Genomic DNA, 22,999 nt, shown 5'->3' with positions numbered 1-22,999 from the left:
CCTTAGCAAAGCGCATCCCAGGCTGCATAGCCGCACTACCCTACCCAACCATACCACACATAAACATGACACTACCCCCGGGGTTTACACAGACGAGCCGGCGAAGCAAGAAGAGCGCCAGAAGAAAGGGCCCTAGCCGGCGGGGCCCAGCCAGGACAAAAGGAGGTCCCACAAAGCGCCTACACCGGCCGCATTTGCGGTCGGGGTAGACGACGGATGGGGCCCACCTACGAAGGCTGTCCAGGCCTACACGAGATGAGGCAGGATAAAGAGGGATAATCCCCCTCGATCCCAAATCATTGAGGCCAATTTCTAGCCATAGAATAATGGCGATTGTCCATGGTATCACTATTAACTGAACAAAACAGCAGAGCTGGCAATTGGCAACATCTTTATCCGCTGATTGGTTGCGGCAGCTGTTGAAATATGACGTCATACTTCTGAAATTTTGAAAAGATTGAAAATACATACTGTAAATATTGTTAATTTAGGAAAATTAATATTTGTTGTATTGGATGGTCCCTACTTTCTAAAAACATGCCGATTTTAAATTAAAAAAACACAATTAAGAAACGAAATAAGAGATCTTTAATATTTTTAAAAAAATGTGATTATATAACAAAAAATCACTAGATTCATCTGTGTTGGTGCCTTTATTTAATTTATGCGCACTTAGCTATAAAAATTCATCAAACAAATATCGTCTCTTTTTTAGACCTACAAAATGCAGACTATGCGTTTATTAAAAAAGAAATAAGTCGCTATTATGTCACATCATAGGCGTACCGGGCAAAATCTTTTAGGTATATTTTATTAAATTCACCAAAAATATTAGAATAGGTAAATTTTTAATTATATGTATTACTTTCTGTATATTATTTAAAATTTACTACGATTTCTGGTAGGGTTTAAAAAACACTTAAAAGCAAACTAATACAATATACATATAGCGCTCTGAAAGCAAATAAAGGGAGGGAAAATGAAAGATGATGTAAGTACAAATGTAAATAATTAAATAAATTTATTAAATATTACACTCAGTATACATAAATTAAATGCCCCCACTTGTGCTTCAATATACTGGCTGTAACGTAAAGGTTGGTAATAAATTAAACGGTGGATTATTTGGTTTAAAAAATAATTTTTTCTCATATGAAGTTAAGCTCTACGGGTTTTCTTTTCCAAGCTACAGGGCGCTAAAAAGTTTCAAAAAATTTAGTTTTTCTCCAATAAATTTCGAACATTATAAGATAATGGAACGAAATTTTAGCCTTAGCTTAATTTGATAATCCCCTAGTTACAAGAAAAAAATCGATTTTGTAAGTTACTCAGTGGCGCGCGTACGGATTGTACCATAAGGTTTTTCAAAGAAAATTGTAGTACGCCACTGGTAAAAACATCTTTCTAATATTTGTTTATGATCTACTTTTTATTTTAAACAAAATTACCCTCTTGCGTTTTATTTCTAGCTCTTGTAATGTTTCCGTAAATAAAACTTTTGTAAATACCATTTTATCCCACTGCTAACAGAGGAATATAAAAATAACAAAAGCATTGTGAAGTACGCTTTGACTCAGCCACCGAACATGGTCAAATAGGCATTGAAAAAAGATTTTTGCATTGAAAATTATATTAAAAAACTAATTTTTTGAAATTTTTTAACACCCTGTAGCTTGGAAAAGAAAACCCGTAGAGCATAATTTTGTATGACAAATATTTATTTTTTAAAATAAAAAATCCACTGTTTAATTTATTCACAACCTTTATGTTACACCCTGTATAGTATGTAACAAGATATAAATCATGAACCTCTTTTTCCACTCTCCAGGAACTTGTTTTTCTAAATATGCTAAGGATTTCTTTAACTTTTTTCCACAAAATCTCTTTGAAGATAAGCGAGATATGAAATGAATACTTACCAAGAGATGCTTCAGTCAGTTAAAATTACAAATATCAGGCACTGCAAAGCCAAAATGATAATCCGTAATTCCATAATTATTCTAGATGTTTTACATTTTGTTTCGTAAAATTTGTTACACAAGGTTACATAACGAGCTTTAAATAGATCTTACTGATTTCTTATAAGCAATCGTATACAATCCTTTATCTACTGTCTCGTGATATAAGAAAATCACTTTCATTTACATATTAGGTTTTAAACAATACAACATGTTTAAATTATCGAGATTCAGCCTCAAGTTTCAAATAGTTGCACATTTACCATATCGTAAAATGTCAAACCCCATAGAACACATTAATCAATTTATTGAATTAATCACTGGGTGCAAAAATTTTAAAATGAAATAAAAAAATATATTAAACAATCGTTACAATTAACTATTTAACTAATACATCATAAATTAATGTAGTGGGTTTATAGCAGCATAATCTAATTGTAAAGTGGAATAAAATTTATATAGCCAAACCATAAACAGATACAATGCAAAACATGGTCTTATTTTCCCAACGGACTGTGCAACTTCCATCTGTGTTGTTATCCCAATAACAAGAGCTTGCGGTGTGTAAACCGGCTCCATTTTTCTGCATGATAGTGCACGTAACGATGTATTTATAGGGTTTCATCAGTTTCGTCAACTCTGCTGTACATGCTTCCACGACTGCCGTTGTCCAGTTATTAACCTTGTTCTGTTGATAACCATTGCCTCCTATGACAGTTTCTATGGCATCCTTTATAATTTTACTCACATCGTCCACAACAAACTGACCCTCTTCTTGCAGGTCCTGTTCCACGACTTCCTGTACAGATTTCTCCATAACAGTTCTAAAACTGATAACAGTGATAGTATACATGTACAAGGTATTTTGCTCAAAAAACTAAATAAACAAAAATACTTACTTATATCTATTTAAATTTATTATCTCAGATAAAGGGAATTCGTAATAAAACTTATTTAAATTTCTAGAAATAACTCCACCCCACAACCTAACAATACAAATATGAAATGTCAATGTCAAAAGTCAACATTGAACATATGTCAACCAACAGTAGGTATGATTCAGGCAGATAGGCGTGTTCATTTGTCAAATACAAGAAATAAAAATGTTTTTGTAAATTCCATCGACTTCATTAATTTTCTTCGTTTAGAAGTACCTTAACGAAGCATGGAAGTTAAGTTGTATTTCAAGTAAATAAGTAATAGCTTAATTAACACTTAATACACTGTTTTTTAAACTGTCTTTTACATTAGTACAAACCTGCTAATACTTATTTTAAAAGCCATGGACCACAAAGTAGTCATTTACAGATATAGTCCAAAAACGTTGACTGAAGTAGAATATTTCGATCAATGCCAAAAATCATCCACAGAAAATTATATCTGTATATACTTTTTAGCTATGATCTATGGAGATTTTAGTGATCTTGGATTATAGGTGGGCAAAACGGTTCAATTCCTTGATCCGAATCACTGAATCTGGATCACCTTCTGAAAAAATCACATCAATTCGTTAAGCAATCGTGTGTTGAATACGCCTGAAAATGAAAAGTAATCAAGGCATGTATAATTGACACGGATTTCTTAAATTAATTTAAGAAATCCGTGATAATTGAACACAATTTTTTTGTACCGTTTTTATGTTCGTTCAGTAAACGTGATTATTTGCATTAAACTGTAAAGTTCAGTGGTGAACTTTGCATGACATCATCTGTCGTCTGTTTGTTACGTCATTCTTGTCACCGAACTCTGATTTAAATCGCAAAATTTTCACGTTTAAATATAAAGAAGGAAAAATATACCCTGCAAATCTCAATAAATAAAAAAATGTATGACAGAAAAACACATCAAAAATGGTCATCGACATCAGGTAAACAAACCTCTTCAATTTAATCTAAAAAACGAAAACAACTCATATTTATTTATCTAGGGACAAGCAACTATCCATATATCTTCCGTCTGAATGATCTATGACTATGGGGACTATGGTCAATGGAACAAAAGTTTATGAAATCACAAATTTTGAAAAAACCAACATAACCTGAATTAAAATACAATTTTTAAAATGTTTGAAAAAGTGATATGTAGATCACTTACATATTTATTAAATATTCCTAAATGTAGTGCAAATGTTTTAAACAAGCCTTATATTAAATCCTACACGACACATCTCAGGCCTTCCAATTTGCAATACCATAAAAATGTAAGGTACGTTAAATAACAAAGATATTTTCTATTTACTTTTGAAACATAATTTTAGAACAATGTTTCCATTATGTATTTTATTTTTAGTAAGTATATTTCAGTTATTATCTCTGAAAAATTCATGTATATTGTACTAGATTATAAAATTTTAAAAAAATCAACTTGGTAAGGTAAAATATATTGCATGCAGTTTAAACATATTTATTTGTTTGCATATTAAAGTAAAATATTTGGAAACCTTGTTAGAAAATTTCCAGTGCCAATGTAAAATCACAAGGGTTGTAAATTTGTGACTTTTCCTTGACCTCTAAATAAAATCAATACAGTCTATTTGTCCCTTATAAAACAAGTAGCTGCTGCTGAAAAATAATAGTAACGATAATATCTGTCACTTGTTAGGTTCATTCAAATCAAACTTTATATTTTCAATCTAAAAATAGTTTCAAGAACATTTATATTTTAACATCGGATAGTTTAAATATAGAACATCGCCGTCTAATCATTTAAACCTACAAAAGTATTAAAAATAGTCGGAAATTTACTATTCATTAATTTTTAATATGAAATTAATAAGATTATCTAGTGGACATGATATGCCAATTGTTGGTCTTGGTACCTGGAGGGCGCAACCTGAAGAAGTTGAAAACGCTGTCTCAGTTGCTCTAGAGGAGGGATATCGACATATCGGTAACTACTCGTTGGTTTTATTACTGTGATTCATTGAAGTATCTACTTATTGTAAACAGAGCTAAAGTATTTGTTTTAAAAAATTAGTTTTACAACATTTCAAAATTTTTATGCATACAAATTACTTTATTAAAAACCAACCCTGTCTGTTCATATATAAAATATATGTCGGATATGTTTCGCTCAGAGACTGGTGATATATTTAAGTTTTTATTGCAGACACAGCTTTTAATTATAATAACGAGGAAAGTATTGGCAATGCCCTACAAAAATGGTTTAGCTCAGGAAAAGGAAAACGGGAAGATCTATTTATTACTACCAAGGTAACGCAATATTTTTAATTAAAAAAAAAATCTGTTTGTGTATGTTGTATGTTTAGAGGGATGTTTTGGTTCTTAGAGGGCCACACCTTATACAAAAATATATTTTTCTTGAAATAATACATGTACAAAAACATTGCAGTTACCCAATTTTGGGAATCGTCCAAAAGATGTGAAGAGATTCCTCAAAATGTCCCTTGAACGATTAAAGCTTGGTTACGTGGATTTATATTTAGTACACATGCCGTTTAGTTTTCACTTGAATGAGGCAAACCTGACGCCCTCGGTCAACGAAGATGGATCGTTTAGTCTGGATACTGAAAGCGATATCGTCGAAACTTGGAAGGTGATATAATTTTTCACTATTTGATAAAAAACGAAAATAAAAAATAAAACTGGACACTAATTTCAGTAAAATGTCTTGCGAATGGCGTATATGATTAATTTTTTTTTTCAGTTCATAGATTTGTTCTTCAATAATTGAAAAGATTCAGTTTTCCTACAAATATGTGCGAGAGAATACATTTTTTCTCTAAATCTAACATTGGCTTACAGAGTGTGCCAGCTGCAATAGTGAAGATCTATTTTAGGCATTCTGTAGCTCCATCTTTTTTAAAAAATTATTTTTGTGTTCGTTATAATTCATTATTCATAAGCCATATTTTATTTACTAGAGATTTCCGTTAATCTCACTTAATTGACCAATCAACAGTCAGAAAATTGCCGACATTAGCTGAAATCTCAAGTAAATGAAACATGGCTATTATCCCTGTTATTAGCTGAGATACACAGTTAAATTAATGCATCTGGGTAAACAAATGTGGGTGAGATATAACCCATAAAATGTGTGACATCTTAAATGTCATTGCTATTCAGTGCATACTCGCACGAAGCGTTACTTTGGACCTACCATCGGAAGATAGACATCCAAATAATTGGATCGTTATATATTTATATTTAGGGTGTTTTCGGATTGAATGGGACAACTTCATCGGGTTATAGAACATCATGATTTTAAGCAAAAACTTTCATATAAATGTGGGTCATAGAACGATTCGTTTTAGTTACAAAGGGCATAAAAAATAAAATAGTTTTTTCCAAAATAACTTAAAAGGGGTAAGAGCTAGAGAAAAAAAGTTCTTATAAAAGTTGTGGAGCATAAAATTTTACATAAAAATGGTCTATTGACTTTTTCTTCTGGTATTAAAATTAACAGCGTTAGGGAGGCTAGAAGTTAATAGACCAGGCGGAATCTGTTTTGATGTAGATGTTTTATATAATATCGCTAATTTTTGCTTTAATGGTTCTAAAATGATATAACAAAACATAATTTGACTATGCGTGCTTCAAAACGTGTGCTAAACTTATTATTAAACAAATAGTGAAAAAATTGGAAAAATTCAATTTTTTTTCAACACAGTTCAAAAACTATCTATTTTAGAGAAAAATTGAAAAGGAAAAAAATATTCGTAATTAAATTTTACACATGATATACCTATTTTCAAATAAAAAAAAATTTGCAAATATAGCAAAAACAAAAAAAAAGTGAAAAAATTACAATATTTTTGCGATATTTTTAAAAGTACTTAATATTATAGGTAGGATCTTCATACTTGGCCAAAAAAATCTTTTTTTGATGTAATAAAGCATCACACCAATTTTCGTTAAAATCGGTCCGATAATTTTCGAGTAATAATTTTGCAATTCAGATTTTTGAAAAAAATTGAAATTTTTACAAATTTAACTGGGCCTAAATTAAGACTTCTAGATACTTGAAAATTTTATCACATAAAAAAGGACACAAACTTTAAAATGCATCCAGAAAAATTGAAATCAATTAGGAGAGCCGTGGTAATTGTTTAAAAATATGCATAATTTTTGCGCTTATAAACAAATAGAACTTTATAAATTTATTAGAATTATAATTTTTTGTAATTATGCTTTGAAAGTACTCGGAAAAATGCTTATTTAAAAAAAAAACGTAGTGATTCGTTAATTGGTTCCAGAGTTATAGTATACAGGGTGTAACATAAAGGTTGGGAATAAATGAAACGGTGGATTTTTTATTTTAAAATATAAATATTTGTCATATAAAGTTACTCTACGGGTTTTCTTTTCCAAACTACAGGGTGCTAAATAATTTAAAAAAATTTAGTTTTTTAATATCATTTTCAATGCAAAAGTCTTTTCTCAATGCCCCTTTGACCATATTCGGTGGCTGACTCAAAGCTTACTTCATAATGTTTTTGTTACTTTTATTTTCCTATGTCAGCAGTGGGAAAAATGGTATTTACAAAAGTTTTATTTACGGAAAAATTACAAGAGCTACAAATAAAACGCAAGAGGGTAATTTTGTTTAAAATAAAAAGTGAATCATAAAAAAATATTAAAAAAATGTTTTTACCAGTGGCGTAGGACAATTTTCTTTGATGTTCGAAAGTTATTGGAGAAAAACTAAATTTTTTGAATCTTTTTAGCGCCTTGTAGCTTGGAAAAGAAAACCCGTAGAGCATAACTTCATATGAGAAAAAATTATTTTTTGAACCATAGAATCCACCGTTTAATTTATTCCCAACTTTTACGTTACACCCAGTATAAGGGATATGAGAAATTTTAAAAAATCATCAGCAGAAAAATTAATGAAATTCAATTTTTTTTTCAATTTACTTTAAAAAATATAAACCTTCTTTTCAGAGGGATAGATATACAGGGTGTTTATTAAGTACTTGCACATACTTTAAAGGGTGAATCTTTGACTAATTTTAAGATAAAAAGTTCATATGAACCTGGATTCGCAACTGCTTGGTTCTTGAAGTAGAGGGTCCAAAAAAACATTTTTTGTTGGTATTTTGATTATATTTTTGTTCAATAACATGGCAATTTGACGAAATTCAAGAAGCTGGGAGTATTGATGTTGAGAAACTCAAATATTTACATTAGTTTTTTTGTTTAATGTTAGAGGGTGCCACATAGTTTTGTACGTAGCTTTAAATAACCGTAACTCTTTTGTGTCACACTGTGCCATTTTTTGCCCATTCAATTTTACGTACAAAAGTACTCTCGGTATTTGTCACTGAAAGCAGCCGTTATGTAAAAAAAACGGGTTTAAAATTAAACCTGCGTTGGAATTTTGTAAGTTGAATTAAGAGTAAGTAAGCGAAAAAGAGTCATGTTACACTATCACTTTACAAATTACTATAACCAAATTAGTAATAATTGGAAAAAATAAAAATTCGCAAAAAGCGTTCTTTTTTTTTTGGACGATCTCAAGAACGAAGGTCCGTTGCGGACCCATGTTCATATGAACTTTTTATCTTAAAATTAGTCAAAGATTCACCCTTTAAAGTTTGTACAAGTACTTTATAAACGCCCTGTATTTTATTTTTAATAAAGTTATAACAATTTTTATTTCTTAATTGTCAATTTTAACGATTTAACAACACTAAAACAATATTTTTTATTACCACTGTCATGTCTAAGTTTTAACATTTTTGCAATAAATTGGTACGCTCCAGTTTAACTATATCTCAATTAACAAAAGCAATAACGGAAATTGTTGAGAAAAAACTGGATTATATTGCGATTCGAGAAGATATTCATTAGTTTAGTTAGCTCACCCTTATTTGTTTCGATTTCGATGAAAAAAAACCTATTCTCTCTTACACTCGGTATAGGTATGCTGAAAACCGAAATTTACTTTACCTTATGTTACTGGGGAATAAATGTATAATAAAAAAAGATTGTCAAAATCAGATTAGTTGATCGCAAGAAAATCAACTTGCACACTTCAAGTGGTATGTCGATCTGATGCGAAGAGTATTATGTTAATTTTGCAGGTTATGGAGCAACAAGTTAAAGACGGACTAACGAAAGCCATCGGCCTGTCGAATTTTAACGCTGCGCAAATAAACAAAATTTACGAAAATGCCGAAATTAAACCGGCTGTCCTACAAGTTGAACTACACGCGTACTTACAGCAGAAAGAATTAAGAGACACTTGCAAGAAATTAAATGTCGCGGTGACTGCGTACTCGCCTTTAGGGAGCCCCGGAGCGAACGTGCATTTCAACACAAAGTACAACTATTCGTAAGTATATTTTTTTTTATTTAGTAGAAAAACGTAGATTTTTACATTCCTTCTATGACATATCGCTCCCGTTGTACCCTCAGTGTGTCTTTTCATCAAACAAATTATGATTTTTGTACTTCCGTATGACCTACGAGGGCATACTTGAAAAATTTTGTGACCTCATAATCGGGCATTAAATTTGGCGCTTTATCGATTGCTGATTAAAAAATAGGGTGCTCCTTTTAATATTTTCAAGTTGACCTTGAAACTTAAGGGCAAGGTCAAATCCAATGTCGCCATCTATGTCATTCAAATTTCTTATTTTGCTATTAACATTTTCCTCCACAATTCAATCTTGTCAAGTTATTCGAAGAAAAATGAGTTTGACCTCAAAATAACCTACAAGGACATATAGGAAAAGTTTTTCAACCTCAAATTCGGACATAAAAATTGGTGTTTTATCGAATGTTAATTAAAAAATAAAGTGTTCCTTTTAATATTTTCAAGTTGATCAGTTTAACCTTGAAACTTAAGACCAATGTCAAACCCAAGATCACCCTCTGTCCTTCAAAATTCTTATTTTGCTGCCAATATTTTCCTCAATTCAATATTTTCAACTTATTTGGAAAAAAATTAATCTGACCTCAAAATACCTACAAGCACATATAGGAAAAGTTTTCGGACCTCAAATTCGGACATAAAAATTAGTGTTTTATCGAATGTTAATTAAAAAATTAAGTGTTCCTTTTAATATTTTCAAGTTGATCAGTTTAACCTTGAAACTTAAGACCAAGGTCAAACCCAAGATCACCGTCTGTCATTCAAAATTCTTATTTTGCTATTAACATTTTCCTCAATTCAATATTTTCAACTTATTCGGAGAAAAATGAGTTTGACCTCAAAGTATCCACAAGGACATATAGGAAAAGTTTTCCGACCTCAAATTCGGACATAAAAATTGGTGTTTTACCGATTATTAATTAAAAAAATTGTGTTCCTGTTAACATTTTCAAGTTGACCTTGAAACTTAAGGCCAAGGTCAAACCCAAGGTCAGCACCTGTCCTTCAAGATTCTTATTTTGCTGCCAACATTATCCTCAATTCAATCTTTTCAAGTTATTTGTTGAAAAATTAATTTGACCTCACAATGACCTACAAGGACATATAAGAATCGGATTCTGACCTCAAATTCAGACATAAAAATTGGTGTTTTATCGATTGTTATTTAAAAAGTAGTGTTCCTTTTAATATTTTCAAGTTGATCAGGTTAACCTTGAAACTTAAGGCCAAGGTCAAACCCAAGATCACATCTGTCATTCAAAATTCTTATTTTGCTATTAACATTATCCTCAATTCGATCTTTTCAAGTTATTCGTAGAAAAATTAATTTGACCTGCAAGGACATAAAGTTTTCCGACCTCAAACTCGGACATAAAAATTGGTGCTTTATCGATTGCTAATTAAAAATTAGAGTGTTCCTTTTAATATTTTCAAGTTAATCAGCTTGACCTTGAAGCTTAAGGGCAAGGTCAAATCCAAGGTCGCCAGTATATTAAGCATTCATACATTTCGTATTACAAAATTGTGTTAACGAGTAAATAAATTTCATGAATTTTACTTACCAATTCATACTTTCAGTCTGGACGATTTCCCGGATATACTGGGTCACCCCACAGTGACGGAACTGGCAGAAAAATATAAAAAATCACCAGGACAGGTCCTTTTGAGGCACCTTACACAGCAGGACGTCATAGTCATTCCAAAAAGCGGTAATCCCGACAGGATCAAAGCAAACATCGACATTTTCGACTTTGAACTGAACGACGAAGACATAGAAAAGCTCGACGTGTTGGACAGGGGCGAGAAAGGGCGGATATTTAATTTCCTTTTCTTCAAGGGGGTAGAAAAGCACCCGGAATACCCGTTTAAGGTGGACGCCCAGTGATCCCGTTAAAACGTTAATATTTCGTGCTTCGCTGGTACGGAGAAATAAACGCTTTGTCCGTGAAAGCTTGTATTTATAATAATAAAAAAAATGGTAATTAAAATAACTGTGTGTCTCTTAACTGATGCGGTACAGCATTTTCCTTTGGATCCTGTGCTGGAGTTGACCCCGTCGGATCATGGTCTGGATCACCTTCAAGACGGCCCGCTCGGGGTACTGCTGTTGGGTAAAATCTTGGATGATGTTCTGCTGGGAGACCTGCGTTCCGATGGCGAACCTCCTCTTCAGCTGTTTCTCTATGCGGGTGAGCATTTCGTGCTCTTCCTCCGTCGTGAATCCCTCTGCCCCTGCAAAGCAATCGAACGCTTATACGCGGAGCGAATCAAGTTTTCGAGGTCAACGGACGACTTTAAACGATTAAAAAAAAAACGTTTTCTCAAAATCTGTAAATATTGTATCGTAACGATCCAAGTCTGCTAACAAACTGTCCTTAAAGAACGCCCTGTATAGTGAACGTACCTGCGAGATTCCCGCTCATCGCGGCGTCCAGCGTGGACACTTGGAACAAACGCAGGGCCTCGTCGACGTGAGTCTCGGTCGCGAACGGCTGCAACTGCATCTTCGCCAGGCTCTCGGATATGCGGATGACAGCCTCCAGCTGTCGCACGGTGATGGGAATGGAGTTCTTCTTCTCTGCCTCTTTCTCGTGTTGGCTGGCCCCGCTCCTCATCAGAACGTATCGTCTTTTCAGTTTCTCGGCTGCTTCGGAGTTTAATCGCGGCCCGCATCTCCTAAACGGAAAAAAATGCTTATACGTTCGTTAAAATTGTCCAACGGACACTTACGTTCGGCAATAGTTGATGTATTTCTTAATGAATTCTAAGGATAATTCGCCCTCCGTCGGTTCTTGAGTGATTTGACCGGCGTTCATATGCACCCCCATGACGTGGCGTGCTAACGTCTAAAACAAAGATTTACGTCCGTTAATTTTCCAAACATCACCTTATTTCATTTAGAAAATGTATACTTCTTTGCATGTTTCTAAAAAGTACCGTTGCAAAGAAAAATAGATTTCTTTTTTTATTCAGTCGGACAAGTATGTATGTATGTCGGAGGGTGGTGGAATTGTTTTTCCACAACGGCACTTAGGCCTTGTTAGGCCCCTTGTACACCCTCCTTCATTACTCGAGTACTTTTCTTCAAACCATCCTATTTACTACACCGGTGGCTTGGTGGCAAAGTCTCGTACAGTTTATGTATGATAGCATGGTCATGAGTTACAGAGATTTTCTTTGCTCTATTCTCATTACCATTTATCGGGGACCACACGCATGCGGTAAATGTTGGGCGACCCAGGTCTCTGGTAGGCTGCCACAGCCATGTCCCCGAGCCTGCCTTAGCTCACCCATCCAAATTCCAGCCTGCGTCCATGATGCTTGCCTCGGCAGATCGAAATCCGCCGGCAAAGACACCCGGCTAGGCGGTCCCATAGTCGTACAAGTATTTGGAGTATACAATAAACACTCTTGGTAAATTTCTGAAAAAACTAAATATTTTTTATGATTTAAACTGACCTACAAATATAAATTGACAGGGCTATTTCAGTAGACGTTGACTTTTGAATGGGGGTAAATTCGCTTATATCATGAAAAATATTTTATTCAGTTGCAAAAGTTAAAAAATTTAATTACTGTCCGTTACGGCGATGGACATAATGGCTGTCTATAACAATAAAAAAATTTCAATATACAGGGTGGTCCAGATTTTAATAGACAAACTTCGGGAAAGTTTTAAATAACAAAAATTAACATCACTTTGTTCTATGAACATAGGCGCAGAAAGCTGCCGTTTATGAGATACAGGGCGTTGAAATTAACAAAAATATAATAATTTTTTTAAATATCGGGAAAACCGCATCATAATATGTCTCATAACTCACTTTTCGACAAAAATAAAATAATGTTTTTTCATCCAGAATATTTCAGACCATTATAAAATGTATTCATATTACCAATTAATTCAGTAGCGTAGAAGTTTTATTCTAAATAAGGAAACAACTTCATTGTTTCTCCACCACTGGTATTTGAATTTGGACTGTGTGCATACAGAACTAGGAGAAATATTCAAAAAAAAATGTGTACCAAATTTGGATAAATTTGATGAAGCGGTTTTCCAGATTTAAAAAAAAATGTTTTATTTTTGATCATTTCAACGCCCTGTATCTCATAAATGGGGGCCTCTGCGCCTATGTTCATAGAGCAAAGTGATGTTAATTTTTGTTGTTTAGTACTTTCCCGAAGTTCGTCTATTAAAATCTGGATCACCCTGTATTTTTCACTAGAATGATGCATTTCGGTGGCATGCAACAAATACAGCTTTTTTTCAAGTAAATAAAGTACCGTTTCAAAAAAGTCATTATGCACTAACCGGCTGCCAACAAAAAAAATGTGGGAAAATTCAAAACTTAAAAGCGTTCTTAGCGACCTTAAATTAAAAAATAAGCTCAAATTTCATCATCTTTAAAATTGATGAAGTTATCCTAAAAATTGTTTTTAAAAAAGAAATGAAAAAGAAAAAAAAACATTGGCACAAAACGTGTAAAACGTGATGCAGAAATAGCACCACGTGCACTTTCAGTGGTTGATTTTTTAACAAATAAGAAAATTGTCACCGAACCAGAGATTTTCAAATAAAATTAATGTAAAATAAGTACAAATCGCTCTCTGCAGGGGACCCTACAAAATCATCACAGACAGCGAAAAAATGGTGACATCGCTGTCATCAGTCGTCAGTTAACTTAGACAGTGACAGACACATACGAAATACAAATTGATTACCGACTTTCGAGCCGCGGTAAAACCGTAACTGGGACTATTATTTCAGTAACAAACCATCTTCGAAAGTTTTGTGATTTTTTTTTGTACAAAAAAAGCAACACGAAGTTCTACGCCTTCCTAGGAGTCTCATTAGGCCGCGGATTCGAAAAAATCGAGCAACAAACATCTAGTAGGAAACGGAGGCGTAGACATGGCGCCCAACGTGGGGCACGATATTACCATATACATCAATTTTGTAAGAATTCTAAGTTTTAAAAAACACTCTGTATATGACCAAAATATGTAGCTTGAAAGCGAAACTCCACACCCCAAAAATAATCAAATTCGAATAATACATTTTCGAGTTATTTACAAAATTCAAAAAATTTGCATGAACTTTGCGGCTATCTAGCGGCCAAACGAAACTATTTCGGATATAGGTGAATTAGCCTAAATCTCAATATTTTGAGTCCACGAATCTGTGGTCTTCCCTTGTACACATTATTCTGGGACACCCTGTATATGTAGTTGCTTATTACGTCTATCCGTTATAACAAACCAAAATAATATTGAAAATATAGTACACCTAAAACAATTAATTAGGAACGAAATAAATGAACTAATTCAGATTTAAGAGGATCTTTGGAGAAACTATTTCCGAGAAAAAAATTATCAAAATCTCCAACTTGACGTACAATAGTTCGATTAATTAAGGAATATTGACATAACTGTGTGCAAAGAATACCATAACATACAATTTTTATGACTTTTTTGAACTTCTTTACGCTTAATTCTAAAAAATAACTAGCATAATAAATTTAAAATTTGACAGTTTGTGTTGGTATCTGGAATTGGATTGTGTCGGAGTGTTTTATGCGTACCACTGTTTCCTTTTCTTGAGGTGTTTTCTAGCGTTAGTTCACGAAAATTGGATTCAAAGGTGTCGTGCGTGCATCGAAAGTGATGGTGGACATTTTGAGCATATGTTGTAGTTTGTTTTGCGTTTAAAAATGACTGAGTTTTGCTTTTTGGTAAGTCCCTAAATTATTTTTAATACGTATCATTATTTGGACGATGTGAATCTTTGGGTACTTTAATTAGATATTTTTCAAATTCATAATTTAATTAAAAGTTAAGTTCCTGTTTTAAGATATTCATAATTACTAAAATTCGAGCAAAATCTTAAGCATGACACTCTCTTCGTACTACAAAATCGATACATTTTATTTTTTTATTTAAAAACTGGAAAACAATTGTCTTGAAATTTACTAAATGTTTCACAAAAATAGTTGTTTACATTTTTTCCGTAAGACAAGTGTGTCGTGTAGTGATGAAACCCCAATATTAATACTCGCTGTATTTTGAAAACTGTTAATCCTATGCCCTTGTAACTTTCAAATACCTGTACAAAGAGTACAGAAAAAATCGTACAACTCACATTTTTTACAAAATTTTACAGCCCCAAATAAACAAGTTGAGGTGGGTGGGCATAATAGAAAATCACCCGGTACATAAACCGTGAAAAAAATAACACTGAAACTCACCATATCTCTTTGTTTGTCATGTTCATCCTTTACGATGAAGATCATATCAAAACGGGACAAAATTGTCGGCAAGAAGTCGATGTTCTCTTCACCCTGAAAATTAGAATTCGAAATACGTAAGCTAGATTTCACGAAAAAAAATTTTGAAATTTACCTCATAAATTCATGTTAAAATTATTAACTGTAGGAAAGCTTACCTTTGTCTCGTCCCACCGCCCAAAAATACTGTTGGCGGCGGCTAAAACGGAACATCGAGAATTTAACGTGGTGGTAATCCCGGCTTTAGCAATAGAAATCGTTTGCTGTTCCATGGCCTCGTGAATAGCGACTCTGTCGTCTTCTCTCATCTTGTCGAACTCGTCAATACAAACGACGCCCCCATCCGCCAACACCATAGCACCCCCTTCCAGAACAAAATTGCGCTAAAAACGTTAATTCCAATGATATCAACGTAAATCAGGCGCAAAGCGACAACTTACAGTGGCAGGATCCCTCATGACGGATGCCGTTAGCCCAGCAGCAGAGCTCCCCTTGCCCGAGGTGTACACCGCTATAGGAGAGACCCTTTCCACAAACTTTAACAGCTGCGACTTAGCGGTTCCGGGATCGCCCAACAACAGAATGTTAATATCTCCTCGTCTGGTCAACCCGTCTGGTAACTTTTTGCGGGAACCGCCGAAAAGTAGACAAGTGATGGCTTTTTTGATATCGGTAGCTCCGTAAATCGAAGGTGCTATACTCAAAGACAATTTCTCGTAAAGGTTAGGCATAGTGGCTATCCTGCGGAAGGCGCTCTCTTCCTCGGCTGTGATTATGCCGGTACCTGACGCTCCGACACCTTCACTGTCCAGTTGTATACCGAGGACTCTCATGTAAGCCGACCGAACGCCGGTTATTGCCTTTTCGCGACTCTCTCTCTAGAATAAGTGTCGTTTATAATAAAAAAAAAAAACTTTGATGAATTGTTAACCACTTTTATGGCTTATTGTAATGTTGGGTCTTCTACACTAAACCCTTAAAAACTTTGACCACACTTAAAAATGTTTGTAAAATAAAAATAAATTAAAAAAGCAAAATCTTACCCGAGACGGTTTGTTCATTTTTTTAATAGAATATATCCCCAGTACGAATACCCTGTTACCAGGCACAACTTTTTCGCACAAGTACCTGTCACAATACAAATGCATGTGTCTGGGAATCTCCCCTTGAGGTATACCATCCGGGAGTTCTTGAAGCTTTAACACTTGGAAATCTACGCAATGGCACTTGTCAGGCATTATAAAATAAGGATCCAAAGGACATTTAGGCCTGCCAGCCTGTTCACTACAATAAATAATGAAATATTGCATTTAAAATTCTATTTTCAATTGAAATAAGGCTAAGATGAAATGCAAATCTTAATATTTACATGAAAAACTTTAATAACTTACGTGTTACATTTTCTGGGCATCACGTACCCTTCCAAGCCTGGTTTAACGTGCAAATTGGGAATGACGTTACTACATGAGCGGCACTGAATTGCAATTTTGGTGGCTTTGGCTTTAATACCTGAAGCACTCACAATAATTCCAGGAATTTTTACAAGGCGAGAAACAACCTCCGACTATAAAGATAAAATAATTTTAATGCAAAACTTATTTTTTAACTTAACATTATACAAATCCTTACCTTTAATGCTCTTAGATCAGACGGAGTTGCATCAGACGATAGCATAATTTGGATATCTTCAACTTGCTCCTCATGCTGGGGTCGTGGCGCAGTTAACTCGTCAGCTACTTCTTTAGCAGCTTCTTCAAAGATTGGCAGGTGTTCGGAGGGTTGTTTATATATTTTATCGGCCAAATTTTCATCGAAACTTCCGACATCTTCAATATTAACATCCAAGTAGTACTGTCTCAGATTATAATTTCTTTTGAGGGTATCCCTAGAACAAGACGGAAGTCAAAAAAAGTTAAAAACTTTTTGTCATTAAGTATACCTGTATTTGTAATTAAAATTATCTGTGTGGTACTGACGTATAAACTCTTTAAACTTCTTTTTAATAGCTTGCAAGTTCACTTGTAAATCGGTTTGGTTGTCATCCACGGAGAAATTATCGCTAAAAAATACTCCTGGATTGTCGAAACCATCCATTTCAATTCAATCACAGTGGTCACGACAAATAAAGGATTATTAATGAAGAAAAAATTATCGGCACAAATATGAATTCCGTCTGAATGATTATAAGCGTTTTGGCGCGATTCTGATGAAAATTGACAGTGCACAACAGGCAGTCAAACTGTTAACAAAAATAGTGCCAACTTTATCATTATAATATCCCCAAAATATATCACGTTCAAATCTAAAGAGTACATTCAATTATTAACTTCTCTATTAATGCAGATAATTTTTTTTCGATTAAAAAAATTAAGTGACGTGATATTTGTGAAATAAATGGTTTGATTTTTTCAAAATTACTATACTTATGTTAATAAATCCAATATCAAATTAAGCAATCTTTCATACGGGAATAAGGGTAAATTAAATGATTATAATATTAGATTATTTTATATAAAAATTAATAAAGCAATATTTGTACAATGGTTTTTCTAAGCCAGATAGGTACTAAAGATATTGTAATTGTTTATATCTAAGTGTAAGTATCTGATTTGAACAAATAAAAATAAAATAATAATAAATAGGTAAATAATAAAAAGGTACCTACCTGTTTTCATATGTTGTGATCTAAGTGTAAGTATCTGATTTGAACAAATAAAAATAAAATAATAATAAATAGGTATATAATAAAAAGGTACCTACCTGTTTTCATATGTTGTGATACAAAACAAATTGTATAATTTTATGTAATCTGTAAATAATTAATAAATGAAAGAATATTTCCTAAACTCATATATATTTTTAAAGTTGCATCAGTTTCCATATAAGTACAATGTTTTAACCATTATAATAACGGGATTGTTACTAAATTATTTCTAGATTCTAAACACGTTTAAGAACAAATTCTATAACCCTGCTTTTAATTAATAGGTAGGTAATATTTTATCTTGCTTTTGGAGGAAGATAAGAAATTTGTAATGCATTTAATAATAATTTTCTAAATGCCTACAAATATTTAAATAATAGATAGGTATAAACTGAGTTTAGGTAGGATATTAATATTATCAATAGGTAAACATTGAATTAAAAATTTTAAATAGTGCCCAAAATAATGATTTTCGAAAAGTTCGTCAACTCAGAGACAAGTCTAAACTCGCAGGAATTCCCTTCCCAACTTGTTTGCTTGTTGACTCATCCGCCATCCAATCGGCGAACTGGGTTTGAGTTGCAAAATGTTTTCCTTCTCTTGCATCTTCGCTAACTGTCTTGTTCTTGTGGCGGACTAGTTGAAACTTCTCACATCCTGAAAATGTGGTCCTCAAGTTAGTGGCAGACAGGCAGAAGTTTTGAAAAGACAAGAATTAACAAGAAAATTAATAAAATGGAATCCCTACCAGTCCAATTCAAGAACACCCCGACGTTTTTACATTTAGTCTGTTTATTGTTATCAGTTTATAAACAATGTCTAAAAGAAAAATGTGTCCTGTTAAAGTGTGTGCAAGTAGTCTAGTGCATAACAGGGAAATCGAACTGTCCGTTTCTGTTTGCAAATTAAAGAAAATTATGGTTAAAATGAGGAAGCTGTAAGTACCTTTATTTAAATTTGATAATTAAAAAAAATGTTCTTTACTTATGAACTTTTCATACTTTTTTTATGCCCCATTTAACCTTGTCGCCAGAATGCGTCATTATGGAAACTATTTTTATTTCCAGTTTTTTATGCATGCGAAAATGTGAAAATTATTAAGTCTTCAAAGTTTTTTATGCATATTTTAAGATATATACCTAATATTATGCAAGAATTTTCAGTAAATGTAGGTACTTTTAGGCGAGGGAAAAATAATGCTTATAATTTCTAGTTTTTGAATATCACTTATTAATATTTTCTCCTATATACAGTGTGTTCCGTTTTATAAAGGCCTTGTAGGTGTACAACTAGTAGAGAAGCCATTAGTAAATTAAAAAATTAATGAAGCAATTCAAATTGGTACCTATTTTTTATACCCCAAAACGTCAATCAATTTTTAATACACCAATTTTCCTAAAATCGTATTTTTAAATCCTAAATTTGAAAACGCTATGCTTGGCTTACTCCAATGAACCACAAATTTCTATGACGCTTTTTTAAAAAACCACAAAATCTTGTATTTATTATTTTGCTAAGTATATTTTTCCTTAAATTTCATTTACTGATAAGTAAACTGCTTGAAAATTATAAAGCCCTAAAAGACATGAATGGTTATTACTAATTAGAAAAAAAAAAAACGCACAATATCGATCATTAAAAAATTTTACAAAAAATGCTCTTGTTGTTATCTTGACCAATTCTGAGAAAAAAAACGTACCTAAATTTCTTAAAATAGAATAAAAGACCGCAAGTATTTGATATTTTGGGATATCCCTTAAAATTGTTAAAATTTACCTATTTTTGCAGCTATTTCTATTGCTTTTTTTGCTATTTATATCTAAATGAAATTGGATTTGAAAATTGTATTACAGTACAACTATGTAAGCACGCAAATCTTCAAAAATCGCTATAGGTACATGTACAAAAATTGAAAAATTTCAAAATTATAATAAACATTACCGGAATTGAAACGAAAAACGTGATCGCAAAATATTGTAAAACTTTAAGTACCATGAATTTTATTACCGAAAACAACGGTTCGTGTTGTTCATTTGACACTATCTAGATGACACTTTTCGAAGATTCTTTAATTAATGACAAATAAAGAGCTATTCTCGGAGTTATGATTAATTTTGTAGTTAATAAGAGTCAGTTTTACCAATAATAAGCGTGTATCAGGTTTGAAAAAAATTGCTTAATGTAAAAATAATAATAATTTTGAGATTATAACTCCGTTAATAATGAGTTTTCAAAACAGTTTCACAAGAATTGTTCCAGTGAGTAGAATCTTCAACAATTTTTACTCCACTTTCGGACAACCTGTATTTGTATACTATTATTATACTTACGATTTGAACACCAACAGCAATTTCAAAGTTGCTGCACTTATGTTTCTAATATACATGCACTTGATGAATGTACAATTATTATGCAGTTGGTACCTTTTCCGAAAAACACCTTATCAAGTTGGTAAGGTGTTTTTCGGAAAAGGTAGATTTTTTTATTAAAGTCTGGCCAAGAGACAATTATAAATCGCTCATGGTGCTAAAATTGTGAAAATATAAATTATGAGCAGATAATTTTTCTATACCATGTATGAATGTATGATGTATATATGTATACATATTGTACAATCAGGACTGCTGGCTAATTATTTTTTTATTTAAGGCATTACCAATGCTTTCTAGAATTATAAACTGAAATAGGTATATTTTGTTCCAAATTTGACACCAAAAAAAAATAATAACTAGGTTTTGATAACCGAAAATAAATTAAAATGTTATGTGGTGTAATAAGATATTTTAAGTTCTATCTTCCAAAAAAAAACGAATTAAATCGCTCAATAAATAAATTTTTCATGAGCGTTTGAAAGGGTTTACACTGTATATCTTTTATTTACATTTTATTCTTCGATTTTGCTAAATAATCGTTTATTGTGATACAACTTTTGATTTTAGTCATCGGCATTTCGTTCGAAATTTAAAAAGTGTGCGCTTTTAAAAAATATACCGGTTGGTTCACACTTCACAGTGATTGTCTTATTAGATTATTTCAGAACCTACTTCGATTTTAATTTTTTAAATTGGCACACTAGAGTTTTTGGATGTGCTCTTTTCAAATATAATAATTTTGTTCCTGTAACACTCCCGGTGATACCGGAAGTTGACCTCAACTTTGTTATTTTAAATGGGACACTATATATTATTGCATTTTCGGATTCTATGTGAAATTTGAGGGTCACTTTATTAAGTATTCCCTATATCTACGAATTATAGATTTTGAGATATTAATATTTAAAGAAAAAATTTGACAAATGCAAAGGTCTGGGAATATGCTATAGTAACTCTTTTCAGGAGCGTGATATCAAGTGGATTTTTGATAGGTAAATACCTGTAAAGGGCATAGGTAACATTAAATCGAGGTATCTATACCAAGAAATTAAAACATTTAACACTAGGTGCTTCAGTTTTGCTGTTACATTTTGATATCTTCAAACAGTTATAACTTTGTTGAGCCAAATGGAACACCCTGTATTTTTTTACTCTATGGAATGCAGACCTTTCAAGCCATATAAGCTATGTTTGGGTTGCTGTTACTATTTTTGGAGATATTTGCAATTTTCTATTTTTTTGGATAGTTTTTCTTGTATCAGACCTGTTGTCAAATTGGCCATGATCAGATATACACCAAAAACAATTGAAATAACTTGACATTTGTCAAGTTAGTTGTCAAATTATTGTTGTGTCTATAGTTTTTGCCGAAAATTTAAATGAAAATGCCTGAAGATCGTTTAAATTATAAGTAATTCAGTTCTCTAATATTTGCTTTATTTAGCTGATAACAAAAGCTAAGCGTAATAATTTGTCTGGCCCTAACAATGAAAATATTCACAACAATAAAATACGTTTTAAAGAGACAAACAAAGTATCATAACAACATTAAATAACTTAACAATTCTTTCTCCACATGAATTAACTAAATTTTTTTAAAGCATTTTTAAACTTTTTTTACTTTTCTGGGTCTTTTCTTCTTCTTCGCCTAGTAATTACGTTGCTTGTTTACCTAATTTTATTTTCCAAATCCTCTAATACCGTTTTTCTTAGTACAGGTAATTAATGCTGTATATACAGGGTGTTCAAAAAGTTTGGAACCTCCCCTTCTATCTCAGAAGAAACTGCTCAAACAAAAAATGATTAGGCCAAAAGTTGCAGGGTTTTGAGTGAGCAATCCAGCGATGACCTTGACCATGACCTTCAAGGTCATTTAGAGGTCAACCTGAAAATTTTAAATGGAGCCGTATATTTTTGCCCCCGGAAATGAGCAAAATGGAAAATCTTCCCTAAATATTTGATTCAAAAAATTTTCAAATTGACCTGTAAACGATCTCCAAGTTATAGTCAAGGTCACCATTTGATTGCTCACTTTTAACCCTAACAGCTCGGTAATTTTTCCACTGATGAGAACCTTCGGAGACAGGCTGTTGGAAATACTGTGACCTTGAAATTACCATGACCTCAAGGTCATGGTCAAGGTCTCATCCGAACGTAAAATTTTTCGCTCTTGTCGTTTCCGGATTCAAAAGTATACGGTTCCATTTAAAATTTTCAAGTTGATCTCTAAATGACCTTGAAGGTCATGGTCAAGGTCATATCCGAACGTATACATTTCCATTTTTTCCATTTCCAGGGTCTAAAATATACGGTTCCATTTAAAATTTTCAGGTTGACCTCTAA

At 32.6% G+C, this 22,999-nt stretch overlaps 3 protein-coding genes across 5 annotated transcripts; 1 reads left to right on the top strand and 2 right to left on the bottom strand.

Moving 5' to 3' along the window:
- Positions 1–2,299: 2,299 nt before the first annotated feature.
- Positions 2,300–2,971, bottom strand: LOC108914610 (dynein light chain Tctex-type). Of its 2 annotated transcripts, none has more exons than XM_018720455.1 (2): positions 2,858–2,971; positions 2,300–2,788 (listed from the first exon to the last, which is right to left on the bottom strand). In XM_018720455.1, exon 2 carries the CDS (start codon positions 2,773–2,775, stop codon positions 2,413–2,415), a length of 363 nt encoding a protein of 120 aa, XP_018575971.1. In that variant the 5' UTR covers positions 2,776–2,788; positions 2,858–2,971; the 3' UTR covers positions 2,300–2,412. The 2 variants fall into 2 exon arrangements, with proteins under 2 accessions (XP_018575971.1, XP_018575972.1); XM_018720456.1 differs by having other exon boundaries at positions 2,300–2,782; positions 2,858–2,965.
- A 1,016-nt stretch (positions 2,972–3,987) lies between these two features.
- Positions 3,988–11,281, top strand: LOC108914609 (alcohol dehydrogenase [NADP(+)]-like). Of its 2 annotated transcripts, none has more exons than XM_023455887.1 (6): positions 3,988–4,163; positions 4,744–4,847; positions 5,067–5,170; positions 5,310–5,513; positions 9,004–9,254; positions 10,875–11,281. In XM_023455887.1, exons 1-6 carry the CDS (start codon positions 4,021–4,023, stop codon positions 11,179–11,181), a joined length of 1,113 nt encoding a protein of 370 aa, XP_023311655.1. In that variant the 5' UTR covers positions 3,988–4,020; the 3' UTR covers positions 11,182–11,281. The 2 variants fall into 2 exon arrangements, with proteins under 2 accessions (XP_023311655.1, XP_023311654.1); XM_023455886.1 differs by having other exon boundaries at positions 3,989–4,163; positions 4,735–4,847.
- LOC108914608 (DNA replication licensing factor Mcm5) lies at positions 11,240–17,804 on the bottom strand. Its single transcript, XM_018720452.1, has 10 exons — positions 17,520–17,804; positions 17,210–17,465; positions 16,972–17,144; positions 16,624–16,864; positions 16,021–16,458; positions 15,739–15,963; positions 15,542–15,634; positions 12,027–12,142; positions 11,701–11,972; positions 11,240–11,528 (listed from the first exon to the last, which is right to left on the bottom strand). The coding sequence occupies exons 1-10, from the start codon at positions 17,672–17,674 to the stop codon at positions 11,299–11,301; spliced, it is 2,199 nt and encodes a 732-aa protein (XP_018575968.1). The 5' UTR covers positions 17,675–17,804; the 3' UTR covers positions 11,240–11,298.
- Positions 17,805–22,999: the final 5,195 nt, after the last annotated feature.

Source organism: Anoplophora glabripennis, unplaced genomic scaffold (genome assembly GCF_000390285.2).
Source record: "Anoplophora glabripennis isolate ALB-LARVAE unplaced genomic scaffold, Agla_2.0 scaffold974, whole genome shotgun sequence".
Lineage (NCBI taxonomy): Eukaryota > Metazoa > Arthropoda > Insecta > Coleoptera > Cerambycidae > Anoplophora > Anoplophora glabripennis.
The sequence above is the reverse complement of the archived record's forward strand: the minus strand, read 5'-3'. Positions and strand labels throughout refer to the sequence as shown.